This window comes from Leguminivora glycinivorella, chromosome 1, assembly GCF_023078275.1.
Source record: "Leguminivora glycinivorella isolate SPB_JAAS2020 chromosome 1, LegGlyc_1.1, whole genome shotgun sequence".
Taxonomy (NCBI): Eukaryota; Metazoa; Arthropoda; class Insecta; order Lepidoptera; family Tortricidae; genus Leguminivora; species Leguminivora glycinivorella.
In genome coordinates this window covers 10,939,881-10,953,284 of record NC_062971.1, presented here as the reverse complement: position 1 = coordinate 10,953,284, position 13,404 = coordinate 10,939,881, and the positions used below count along the sequence as shown (strand labels likewise).

General features: G+C 36.8%; 1 protein-coding gene across 2 annotated transcripts; it reads left to right on the top strand.

Annotated features, from left to right (window-relative positions):
- The first annotated feature begins 6,319 nt into the window (after positions 1-6,319).
- On the top strand, positions 6,320-8,994 carry LOC125231743 (mucin-2-like). 2 transcript variants are annotated; one of them, XM_048137311.1, is made up of 4 exons: positions 6,320-6,488; positions 6,587-6,633; positions 6,721-6,859; positions 6,936-8,994. In XM_048137311.1, the coding sequence occupies exons 1-4, from the start codon at positions 6,467-6,469 to the stop codon at positions 8,804-8,806; spliced, it is 2,079 nt and encodes a 692-aa protein (XP_047993268.1). In that variant the 5' UTR covers positions 6,320-6,466; the 3' UTR covers positions 8,807-8,994. The 2 variants fall into 2 exon arrangements, with proteins under 2 accessions (XP_047993268.1, XP_047993275.1); XM_048137318.1 differs by lacking the exon at positions 6,587-6,633 and having other exon boundaries at positions 6,321-6,488.
- Positions 8,995-13,404: the final 4,410 nt, after the last annotated feature.

Here is a 13,404-nt window from a genome sequence, read left to right as displayed (position 1 = left end):
TTTTAAAAACTTGAAGGTCCTTTTTTCTACTCGTCGACTTTAATCTGTCAATAAGCTACTAGACTCATATAGAATTTTCACAAGAAATGATTGTTTTTTGTAGTATTTTACATAAAAAACAATATTTATAGATTTTGGGTATTAAAAGTGAATGATGACTACGTATTTTCGATTAAAAATGTGTATAATATTTTTTTTACTTTGGCCACCGAAAATGCTGTCAGGTCACGTAGTGACGTCATAGAACCTAACTTAACTTCATGCCAAGTCAATCACTGACATAATGAACTTTATGCCTCATACTTAGGTAATGTCAGAAAGATTTGTGTTTTAATTCGATTGACGACAAGCAGACAATCCATAGATTAACATGGCTGTTTTTGCCTGATTAAACGAAAGTTAAAAATACGGATTATGCGACGTTCTTGCCAATGTCACTTCTTCCTATTCGCAGTTCTGGACAATCTGCATTCTACGCAATTAGTATTTCACCACATTCGCTATTGTGCACAGTTATTACTTGTGAACAGTGGCGATTCTTCCTGTTCGCAATTCTGCACATTCTGAATTGCACACAGAAGTTTTTGACCTCATGCGCTATTGTGTGCAATCATTATTTGTGTACAATAGCGATTATTCCTGTTCGCAATTCTGCACAATCTAAGTTCCACACAACAGGTATTTTGCCTCATTCGCTACTGTTCACAGCCATTATTTGTGTACAGAATAGTTTCTACCTATTCGCAATTCTACGCAATCTGAATTCGACGCAATAGGTATTTCACCTCATTCGTTATTGTGCACAGTCATTATTTGTATACAGTTTAGTTTCTTCCTATTCGCAATTCTACGCAATTCGAATTCCACACAATAGGTATTTCGCCTCATGCGCTATTGTGCACAGTCATTATTTGTGTACAGTATACTTTCTTCCTATTCGCAATTGTACGCAATCTGAATTCGACCCAATAGTATTTCACCTCATTCGATTTTATGCACAGTCATTACTTGTGTACAATCTCGTTTTGCATAATCTCAGCTTCCTCAATCCCCGCAAACACGCACACATAGAAACGCAGAAAGTGCCTTTCGCGGCGCACTAGAGTAGGCAAAGCTCCAAATAGAATTATTAATATTAACTATACCGTTATACACATTCAGCAAAAATAATATTTAGGTGTCAGATGGCGTTGTTACAGGCACTGTATTCAATTTTGACACCCAATTTCAAAATAAAATAAATCTAACCAGTCACCATATCAATATCTTGTAAACAAAATCTTAAAATCAAACCTTTGCTGACTATAGGTATAGGCCAATATTTACTAAATAATTACAGATGTAGTGCGAAAAGCGTTTCCTTAGTATTTTTCGTGAAATGTTCGTATTTGTCATGCTATAATAGTTCACATTGTGACATTTGATGAAGTAGAACTGCTGATAATAGATCAGAACGAAACTCCTCAGCGACGTACTGCTCATGTAAGGAGATTTCTGCGTTTCTATGTGTGCGTGTTTGCGGGGATTGAGGAAGCTGAGATTGTGCAAAACGAGATTGTATACAAGTAATGCCTGTGCATAAAATCGAATGAGGTGAAATACTATTGAGTCGAATTCAGATTGTGTAGAATTGCGAATAGGAAGAAACTATACTGTACACAAATAATGACTGTACACAATAGCGCATGAGGCGCAATACCTATTGTGTGGAAATCGAATTGCGTAGAATTGCGAATAGGAAGAAACTATACTGTATACAAATAATGACTGTGCACAATAACGAATGAGGTGAAATACCTACTGCGTCGAATTGGGATTGCGTAGAATTGCGAATAGGAAGAAACTATTCTGTACACAAATAATGGCTGTGCACAGTAGCGAATGAGGCGAAATACCTGTTGTGTGGAACTTAGATTGTGCAGAATTGCGAACAGGAAGAATCGCTATTGTACACAAATAATGACTGCACATAATAGCGCATGAGGTCAAAAACTACTGTGTGCAATTTAGAATGTGCAGAATTGCGAACAGGAAGAATCGCCACTGTTCACAAGTAATAACTGTGCACAATAGCGAATGAGGTGAAATACTAATTGCGTAGAATTCAGATTGTCCAGAATTGCGAATAGGAAGAAGTGACATTGGCAAGAACGTCGCATAATCCAAAAATACTTTAAAAAGATTTTTTGCGGTTTCAAGTCTTAATAAATTATGGTACCTAATATTTTTTTTCGGACAATTGGATAGTAATTAATAATATAAGATAGACTTTAAAAAAACCGGCCAAGAGCGTGTCGGGCCACGCTCAGTGTAGGGTTCCGTAGTTTTCCGTATTTTTCTCAAAAACTACTAAACCTATCAAGTTCAAAACAATTTTCCTAGAAAGTCTTTATAAAGTTCTACTTTTTTGATTTTTTCATATTTTTTAAACATATGGTTCAAAAGTTAGAAAGGGGGGGGGGACGCACTTTTTTTTACTTTAGGAGCGATTATTTCCGAAAATATTAATATTGTCAAAAAACGATCTTAGTAAACCCTTATTCATTTTTTAATACCTATCCAACAATATATCACACGTTGGGGTTGGAATGAAAAAAATATCAGCCCCCACTTTAGGGTCCCCCCACATCTAGCGTCTCGCGAACGTCGTCGCCTCTCCAACGCCCACGCGGCGTCGACGCCGCGCTCCCGCAGCGCCGACGCGACGTTGCGGCGCCTCTCGAACGTCGACGTCGCAGTGACGTCAGCGCGGCGTCGACGCCGCGCCAACGCCGCGCCGGCGCAGCGCCTCCGCGATGCCAGCGGCGACCAACGTCCAGTCAGCGCTAGGGCTACCAATACCGGGATCCCGAGATTTGCCTTTTTTGGGACATGCAGATTTCAATACCGGTATTTAATTTTATAATACCGGAATCACGGTATTTTTATTAGTAAGTAACAAATTATGCCAAATAAACGTAAACTACTCATCAAAAACCTTAAACTTCTGCATCATGACGGTCGCTACACGCGTAAATCTTGCTTTTGCTTTTTGCTCTCGTTTCTCGATTCGACACATTCTCTGTTTAGTGTTTTACAATATTTCTATGAAATGACAGTTTTTCCGATGATTACCTAGATAAAGATACGTGTCAAGAGCATTCATTGAAGAGGGCCTGCCGTGAACCTTTTGACACATTTGTCGCACTTGGGAATCGTAAGTGTGACAGGGAAGCAATACGTCACCTTGATGCACCTACATTATAGAAATAACTTTTCAAAAAATTGGTTAAGGCATACGAACTAACATAATAAGCTACTTTTGGTTTACTGCCACTGACGTTGAGGAGGCGCGGCGCTAACGCGGCGTCGACGCCGCGCGGACGTCACTGCGACGTCGACGTTCGAGAGGCGCCGCAACGTCGCGTCGGCGCTGCGCGAGCGCGGCGTCAACGCCGCGCGGGCGTTGGAGAGGCGTCGACGTTCGCGAGACGCTAGATGTGGGGGGACCCTTACATGTAGGGGGGGTACCCTAATGAAACATTTTTTTCCATTTTTTATCTGTGCACTTTGTCGGCGTGATTGATATACATATTGGTACCAAATTTCAGCTTTCTAGTGCTAACGGTTACTGAGATTATCCGCGGACGGACGGACGGACGGACGGACGGACAGACAGACATGGCGAAACTATAAGGGTTCCTAGTTGACTACGGAACCCTAAAAAGGGCCAAGTAGCCTATTAGGACACCACAGAGTAAACTATAATTATGTGCTGACTTTTCAGTGTTGGATAGTCTTTGACATAGTCACCTATAATATTTCATTACACTTCACTTTAGTTAACTGGGAAAAATTCAAAAATAGTGCGTCATACAAGTTCTATGCTAATTTTCGGTACCTGGCAAAATTTTTCGCATCTGAAACACATTTATTTTTTATTTATTTATCGACCAATCAGATACGGTTTTTAACCGCCGCCTCAAATCTCTCAAGGAAGGAGGTTTTCAATTCGTCTGTATGTTTTTTTTTTAATGTTTGTTCCACGATATCTCCATCGTTACTCGACCGATTTTGAATTTTTTTTTCTGATTGAATGTATATGCATACAGATTGGTCCCATTTTTCTCAGAACCCAGTTCTGATGATGGGATCCCGGAGAAATCGAGGGATCTCCTCAAATCTGAAAGGCACACATATGATGGTTTTTGTGTGTTTTAAGAAACAGCATTTACGTATGGAACAGTGACATTTGGTGCAGTGGAACTGCTGATGAGGGTCAGAATGGAACTCCTCAAATCTGAACGGCACGCTTATAGTGATTTTGGTATTTTTATAAGAACAGCATCCACTTATGTCCAGAACAGTGACATTTGGTGCAGTGGAACTGCTGATGATGGTTACAACGAAACTCCTCAAATCTGAACGGCACCCTTATAGTGACTTTGGTATTTTTAAAAGAACAGCATACATTTACGTCCAGAACAGTGACATTTGGTGCAGTGAACCTGCTGATGATGGTCAGAAACGAACTCCTCAAATCTGAACGGCACACTTACAGTGACTTTGGTATTTTTATAAGAAGAGCATGCACTTACGTCCAGAACAGTGATACACTTATAGTGACTTTGGTATTTTTATAAGAACAGCATGCAATCACGTCCAAAACAGTGACATTTGGTGCAGTGGAACTGCTGATGATGGTCAGAACCGAAATCCTCAAACCTGAACGGCACACTTATAGTGACTTAAGTATTTTTTAGTTTTAGTTATGTTTGTTAAGAATATTGAGTCTTCAAGTCAAATTATGTCAAGATTGGATTTCTTATAATCGGATTCATGAGGAATTGTTGAGGAAACTCCTCAAACCTTAACGGTATACGTATATTCATTTGTGTTGCCATCAAACAATTAAAGTATTAAAAGCAGTTCTAAAAAATACCTACACATTTCTACATAATCCAACATTCGCAAGTAGCTTTCACCAGAACCCCAAAGGCGGCGGTGTTTTTTTCTTAAAAATTATTTCAAACAATTGGTTGCCAAGTAATTCGATGTTGATACAACGGTGAACGACGCTATTAACATTAATTTTAACTTGAATGATGATATTTTTCGTCCATTGATGATGAAGATGATGACTCATACAAAAAATATTGCATACAATAGTGATATAATTAAGCTTTTCACTCTCGTAACTTTTCTATTAGGCCACTCAGCAAGCTTCGTGGCCTAAACATGGTACTCGACTGAAAAGCTTTGTATTATATCATGATTGTATAAAATACTATTGAAATCTGACGTAATGTGCTTGAAGCTAAGCGTAGACGTATGAAAATAATAAGGTTTTTTGGTAAGAAATCCGAAGTTTGGAGTATGGAAGTGCAATCTATGTTTACTTATAGTTATAAGTAGGTACCAATGGCAAATACGACGTCGATATTACAACTATTACTTTATTGCTATAGATACTATCATTTGTAATGGCAAATATTTTACCTATTTAACCGCTGAATGCTTGGTATTGGCAAGATGTCTTATTTTTGATTGGATGACGCTCTTATATTTAATAAAAAGAATTGCCAAGCGTTAAGTTCTGTATATTTCATTCAGTAAAAGCAGAGGGCTACACTTAACAGATAGCTGTGTGCCACATTTTAAAGAATTAAATATTTTGACTTTTCCGTGCCTATACATTTTTGAAATTATGATGTTTATTAAAACAAACCCAACACTATTCAGGACGGTTTCCGAGGTATTTACTAGAGATTCCAGGTACCCTCAGAATCTATTTCCTGTTTTCGCAAAAACTGCCTTAATGCGCAAAAGTGTATTCTGCTTAGCTAGTAAGATTTATAACAAATTCCCTGTTAGTTTTAGAATGTTACCCTTAAATGAATTTAAACGTAAACTATTGACATTTTTAATTGATAATAATTGTTTTTATTCTTTTCTGAATTTTTGCTACATAATTTTAATGCCCACGGCCTGATATGAATTTCAATATTAATTATATTATAACTAATTATTACTCAATTTCCCAATTTATGTTGAATATAGTTACGTAAAATCAATTTCGCATGTTAGTATGTAAGGACATATAAATGAAGTTTTTGTACGCCATCAGGCGGAGTATAGTAGTGCTACATATATCATATTGTTTACCACCACTGTAATCAGTTTGACATATACTTACAAATAAAACACTTTGGACTTGGACTTAAAAGTTAAAATTGTTAAGTTAAAAGTGTAAAATCATATTTTACTTGCGTTTTGTCAGAGTGGAATACCTACATATTATTATTAGATTGAACCACTTTTATCGGTTTTATAAAATTGTGAATTGTTTACTTAACTGAAATTTATAGTTGTCATAAAAATAGTCACAATTGGTTTGGAGCATTTACATGAAATAATAAAAGAAATGGAGTGAAGTCTTGTAAATAGATTATTTGGTTTTGATATAATAAAACTATGGAAGGAAAACATGAAAACGATACTTTTAATTCGTAAGTGGAAGCCTTACTTTTATTTAATGTTATATCTAGTAGCCATATTTATTCAATTAACCTTTGATACGTGGTCTGACTTAATATTTTTATTTCAGTGTATATTATTCGTACAAGTAGACCATCTTGCACACACTTTATACAAGTAGGACAAATATAATTATTAAATTTATTTTTGACTTTTTTAGTTATCGGATATGCATATAAAATCATTATTTGTTTCCAATTTTAGCCCGTTGATGCTTGCGTACAATCCGAAATTTGTAATCATACGTGGATTCCTATTTGCGGACAAAATGAAAAGACCTCAATGAGACGAACATTCGGTGACTTGTGTGATATGTTGGAACACAACTGTGATTTTAAAACAGGTTTGCCTCTTTTCAAATCGGTAAACAAAACTTAAATTTTCATAATATACTTAATATGCCCATAATTACTTTTCAGAATACAAGGAAATAAGCCGAGAAGAGTGTGTAAAAACAACCACTACATTAGCGCGTAAATCAATATTAAAACTCTACAGGGATATAACTACAGCTACATATACGAATGACGACGATGATTACCTTACTAATCTTCCTGTAAATGTTACAACGATGTCCACATTTTATTTGAGAGCGCCTGTAGAATCGACAGAGGCTATCACAGTTTTCAGTACAATCTCAGAAAGCCCACTGATTAACGTTCTCACACATGGGTCCGAATATCGGCGTCAAATCACAGATCCATCACCTCTTTCATTTAGAAAAAATGAGCCAATAGTTAGTGGAATGTGTACCTGTGGTGCACCTAGTACTACTACTCCTACGACTACGGTTATTTTGCCTACGGAGCCATATAAAGCATGCACTTGTTCCACGCCCACTAATACACCGAATTCTACTAAAACTACTACTCCGACAACCAATACAACTACTACTCCGATAACCAATACAACTAGCACATCGACGTCCGCTACAACTCCCATTAATATAATAAGTATTTTGCCTACGGAGCCATTAAAAGCATGCACTTGTTCCACGCCCACTAATACACCGAATTCTACTACAACTTCTACTCCGACAACCAATACAACTACTACTCTGATAACCAATACAACTAGCACATCGACGTCCGCTACAACTCCCATTAATACAATAAGTATTTTGCCTACGGAGCCATTAAAAGCATGTACTTGTTCCACGCCCACTAATACACCGAATTCTACTACAACTTCTACTCTGACAACCAATACAACTACTACTCCGATAACCAAAACAACTAGCACATCGACGTCCGATACAACTCCCATTAAAACAATAAGTATTTTGCCTACGGAGCCTTTCAAAGGATGCACTTGTTCCACGTCCACTAATACACCGAATTCTACTACAATTTCTACTCCGACAACCAATACAACTACTACTCTGATAACCAATACAACTAGCACATCGACGTCCGCTACAACTCCCATTAATACAATAAGTATTTTGCCTACGGAGCCATTAAAAGCATGCACTTGTTCCACGCCCCCTAATACACCGAATTCTACTACAACTTCTACTCTGACAACCAATACAACTACTACTCCGATAACCAAAACAACTAGCACATCGACGTCCGATACAACTCCCATTAAAACAATAAGTATTTTGCCTACGGAGCCTTTCAAAGGATGCACTTGTTCCACGCCCACTAATACACCGAATTCTACTACGACTTCTACTCCGACAATCAATACAACTACTACTCTGATAACCACTACAACTAGCACATCGACGTCCGCTACAACTCCCATTAATACAATAAGTATTTTACCTACAGAGCCATTCAAAGGATGCACTTGTTCCACGCCCCCTAATACGCGGACGTCTACCACAACTAGTACACCAACAACCACTAGTACATCAATGACTACAAAAGAATCTAATTTAGTCCATGGTAGAGCATGCACGTGTTCAACATCTACTCCTACAATAACAACGGGAACACAACAATCTACAACCTCTACAAGCACATCACCTAACTCTAGCGTGTCTACAGAGGTGTCTAGTGTAACGACAACAGATTCAACGCCATGGAAAGGGTGTGGACATCCTGGATGCGATATTGTGGCCACCTGGGCGACCACTGTCAAAGGTGAAACGAGAGACTATTTCCAGATTCTTAGAAGCAAATACGGCCACGTTCCTTTCAGAAGAAGGAAACATATTCAAACATTGAAATATGCCACTCGTTATCCTCCAGGATTTCGCTTTTCAAGGCCTCGACGTCGTTATCGCTTTCGTCCTTTGGGTCCTTATAAACGATTTTATGGACAACAGGTTGCAGGCTAGCTTTCATCTATCTATTAAACACAGAATATATACTTTATGACGCAGATCTTGTGGCGTGGGAGCGGTAATGTCAAGGTGGGTACATTAACTAAGCTCCGATTTTTATCGGATGAAACCTACATTAAGAGCCCAATTGCTGCTACATAGAGATGTTGATATTTTAAATAGTTAAAATATTCATGTTTGGATTTACATGCGTCTAATATGTAACATTTCATTGTCAACTAATAGTGCTATTGAAAGTATATCATACAATCTTTAAAATATGCTTGCCATAAGAAAGTATACATAGCTTGTATGGCATAAAGAGAAATTAGAAATAGCAAGATGCCGTAAGATTTATTTGCTTTTATATTCTGTACGATAATATCCGCGATTAGAAAAATATGTAAGAGTATCCGGTTTGACTGATTTAATATATAATATGATCACTTTTTATGGGTAGGTTGCTTACATTAAAAAAAAATACACAGGACTGGAGGTAACATAGTTATTTATTTACAATAAAATAAATTTACAGAACATTCGACACTTTGTTTATTTTACTAAATCAATTCCCATCGGGTATTTCAAAATGTCAATCAACTCAATACAAGTTTTCAATTTAGACCACTGACACGTTTTCTAATCTGAAGAAGTATTTTACGGAACATATTATTTCTAAACGATTTTATTTAATACTGGGTGGCTTATGCACGCTTTACGATACTACAAGTGGGTATAAAGTATACTCACATGATCTTAGCCGTCTGACCTCGTTCGCATTACATTGAACTTGGTCAAGCATGTTGCCGGTTTAGGAAGTTCATCTCGGAGAAAACATCGTTGCGACGTGTTGACGCCACGAACTATATATATGAACTGGTGACGGACTAAGGGCCAGTTGCACCAACGAAAATGGAGAGTTAACCCACCATTTTATATGGAATTCGACAGAGGATAGTTCACTAACCCTGAGTTAAGTGGTTGGTGCAAGTGGGCCTAATAATTATTTATAAAATTCATGGAATCTTCTTAAATATTTGGCACTTAGGTAAAGCCCGGCGCAGGTTATGGTGTAATTTATAACTAAGTTGGTACCTACAGTTAAAGCTGCGCAGTTGATAGCCTCGTCTGTGCAAGGATTGAATTATCGTCATAATTTCTTAGACCTTTGACGTTTATAATAGTCCATGCGTCGGCGGGCGGGGTTTTTCAAATCGTTGCTAATATAACTTGGAATAACACCATAAGATTTCGCAAGTACAATACATAGGTATTCATATTAGCACAAACCCACCATGTTATATAAGTAAAAATAGAGTTATGATTATACATATATGTAGTTGAAATTATTGTTCGTGAGCAAAATAATACGACTACTTGGCTAAATATCTACTCATATAACAAAATTGATTGCAGATAATATTCAATATAAGTACCTAAGTGACGTATAATGTGCCATTAATTAAGCCTCAGACAAGTCAATATAATAAAAAAAAAAAACCGGCCAAGAGCGTGTCGGGCCACGCTCAGTGTAGGGTTCCGTAGTTTTCCGTATTTTTCTCAAAAACTAATAAACCTATCAAGTTCAAAACAATTTTCCTAGAAAGTCTTTATAAAGTTCTACATTTGTGATTTTTTTCATATTTTTTAAACATATGGTTCAAAAGTTAGAGGGGGGGGACGCACTTTTTTTTCCTTTAGGAGCGATTATTTCCGAAAATATTAATATTATCAAAAAACAATCTTAGGAAACCCTTATTCATTTTTAAATACCTATCCAACAATATATCACACGTTGGGGTTAGAATGAAAAAAAAAATCAGCTCCCACTTTACATGTAGGGGGGGTACCCTAATAAAACATTTTTTTCCATTTTTAGGGTTCCGTACCAAAAAGGTACAACAGGAACCCTTATGGTGCGACTCTGTCCGTCTGTCTGTCCGTCTGTCACATTCCTAAATATCTCGAGAACTACTAATGCTATCAACTTGAAATTTGGAATAGTTGTGAACATTGTGAACCTGTATAAATAGAAGGTATAATTTTTTTAAATTTATTAATTTTAATTGTAGAAAATGGCCAAAATGAAAGGGGGGCAAACTGTAAATTTCAAGTTACTAGGTCAAGTGGGGTATCGTTAGAAAGAGCTTAAATTGAACGTTAATAAACTATTTTTTATAATTTTTTTGTTGTGGAAAAAAAGAATTTTGAAGGAAAATGTAAAAAAAAATACCGTTCCCCCTTATCTCCGAAGTTTACCAACGAAAAATTATGAAAATTTTAGGAAACATTGGTTTTATGCTAAATATTACAGGAAAAATATAATCGTGTTTGTATCTTGAAAACTTTTTTTTTATTAAAAAAACTTTTCACATTTTTACTTTTAATTTACCCACCTTTGCGGATGTATATAATACTTCAAATTAATACGAGATGTTACGTAAATCATCTACTCGCAAAAAGGTACCTATGTCTCGGTTCTCAGCCGTAGTTGGCCTAGTTCACTACAACCGTGTCTCTTCTCAGCCGCGCCGTGCATCTCTTAAATACATCATTCACAATGACCTGCATACCGTTCAAAGCTACGATACATTTTTCATTTTAATATAAACAAGAGATAACTTTGTTACATGTATGTTGTCATATATCAAAGCAATGGTCATTCGGAAATTTATACAGATTTCACAGAAGGCTGCATCTACTGCCTCAGCTTAAAATAAAGCAACTGCAGCGTGAGGCTGCACATGCGTTTGCGCACTTGCGCAGGCTCACGTGATGCCGGGCAACGGCCATGGACCACATTCCCCGTTAATTGCTCCCGTTATCACCTCATTATTACTACGTTGATTACGGTAATTGTTATTATCTACTCTTATTAGATCTCTGATAAAATAGTATTTTAATAATAGTTCTTTCCAATTTCTAATTGTATAATCAATAGGCTTGGGACTTTTGGATGCTCGCTATGATTCTGGCATCCGCAGAGTCGCCATTATGTTAAAAAAAATTTTTCGAAGTCAAAGTTAATCGTGTCAGTATCAGTTGTTATGGTGCTCCCACACTGGTTGTTAAATGCTGTTATAAATGTTATACAGGGTGTAAAGTAAACCTAATACGGGCGAACCTCTTAACGGTGGTGAGTATAGGACGTAATTAGATAACACTGTAATTAGATAACACTGTGTGAACTGTGAGTGACCGCGATGGCATGCGGATCGCGCTGTACCTCTCACATTTATAACAGTCAGTGTGGAAACACCATTATACAGGTTGGTCCAAACCATAACTTCAAAAAATTTTTTTTAGATTGCTCACATCATGGGCTATCAGAATATACCCCATGTATATTAGCCGATTTTTTGTAGTTATTTTTTGTATTGACGTCAAGGTTTGGACCACTCTGTGTGTATTAGTTCTATCAGCGGAAATGGCATCGGCCATCAGTTAAAGTAGGCTTGTAAAAGGGTGTACATTTTAGCTTGGAATCGGCAAATACGACGTTTTGTCCACTAGATTAGTTCAGATCAGATAACAAGGCGAACTACAGTGACCCAATTGTGAGATTAATCGAGTGCCGACATTTTCTAATTGGGTTCGGAAATCGATTGCATGATAAATAAAAAATAAATTAATTAGGGCATGGGTACAGACAGGTGTTGTGCTATTTGAAATTCATAGTTTCGGTCACTCTTTACAATCTTAAACAAAGGCCATGCCAGGATAAGCTAAGTGAATCTGCCCCAGAGAGTTTTGGCTTGAATTTTTTTTTATTGATTCGGCTTTGTATTAGTATCTAGTATGCCAAATTTCAGCTCCCAAAACTTTACAGTTTAGTAATTAAAAAAAAAAAAAACGAAATTTAAACTTTCTTCGATTTTTTATACAGGCATACACGCTCGTTAAAACGAATCGCTGACAAACTCTAGAGAAACGTGCACGTTCGTCATAAACACTGGCCACTAATAAAAATTTAAAAAAATATATGATTATGTTTTTTTATGAAAAAAGTCACAAATTACGAAAAACATTTCTTATACAATTTGTATGAAAAAAAATTATTTTTTTCCCATGGTGTTTTACTCGTACTGAAGCCAATCGATTCCATTCCTATTCAGTATCGAAAGTTTCTTTGAGCTCAAGTTGCGGTAATGTACTAAAGAGCCACAAATTGCAGAAAACTTTTTCTACATTTTCCCCATAACACAATGTATCCGTTGATTTGTGGGTTTTTAGTGCAAAGCTCGACGGTTTTTAGTGAAATGACGACTGGTCTGGCTCAGTCGGTAGTGACCCTGCCTGCTAAGCCGCGGTCCTGGGTTCGAATCCCGGTAAGGGCATTTATTTGTGTGATGAGCACAGATATTTGTTCCATAGTCATGGATGTTTTCTATGTATATAAGTATATATTTATCTATTTAAGTATGTATATCGTCGCTTAGCACTCATAGTACAAGCTTTTGCTTAGTTTGGGGCTAAGTTGATCTGTGTAAAGGTGTCCCCAATATTTATTTATTTATTTATTTATTTATAAAGCAAGTATTGATACTGGATAAGAATGGAATCGATTTGCATAAAAACAACTGTTCGTAAAAAATAGTTTTATTTTTGTAGAT

What these genes read in the sequence shown, in the direction of transcription:
- LOC125231743 (XM_048137311.1), top strand. Translation starts at nt 6,467, where the DNA reads ATGAAAACGATACTTTTAATTC. An exon ending in CTTGCACACACTTTATACAA is followed by an intron (nt 6,634 to 6,720) that starts GTAGGACAAATA and finishes TTCCAATTTTAG; the next exon opens with CCCGTTGATGCTTGCGTACA. An exon ending in CAACTGTGATTTTAAAACAG is followed by an intron (nt 6,860 to 6,935) that starts GTTTGCCTCTTT and finishes ATTACTTTTCAG; the next exon opens with AATACAAGGAAATAAGCCGA.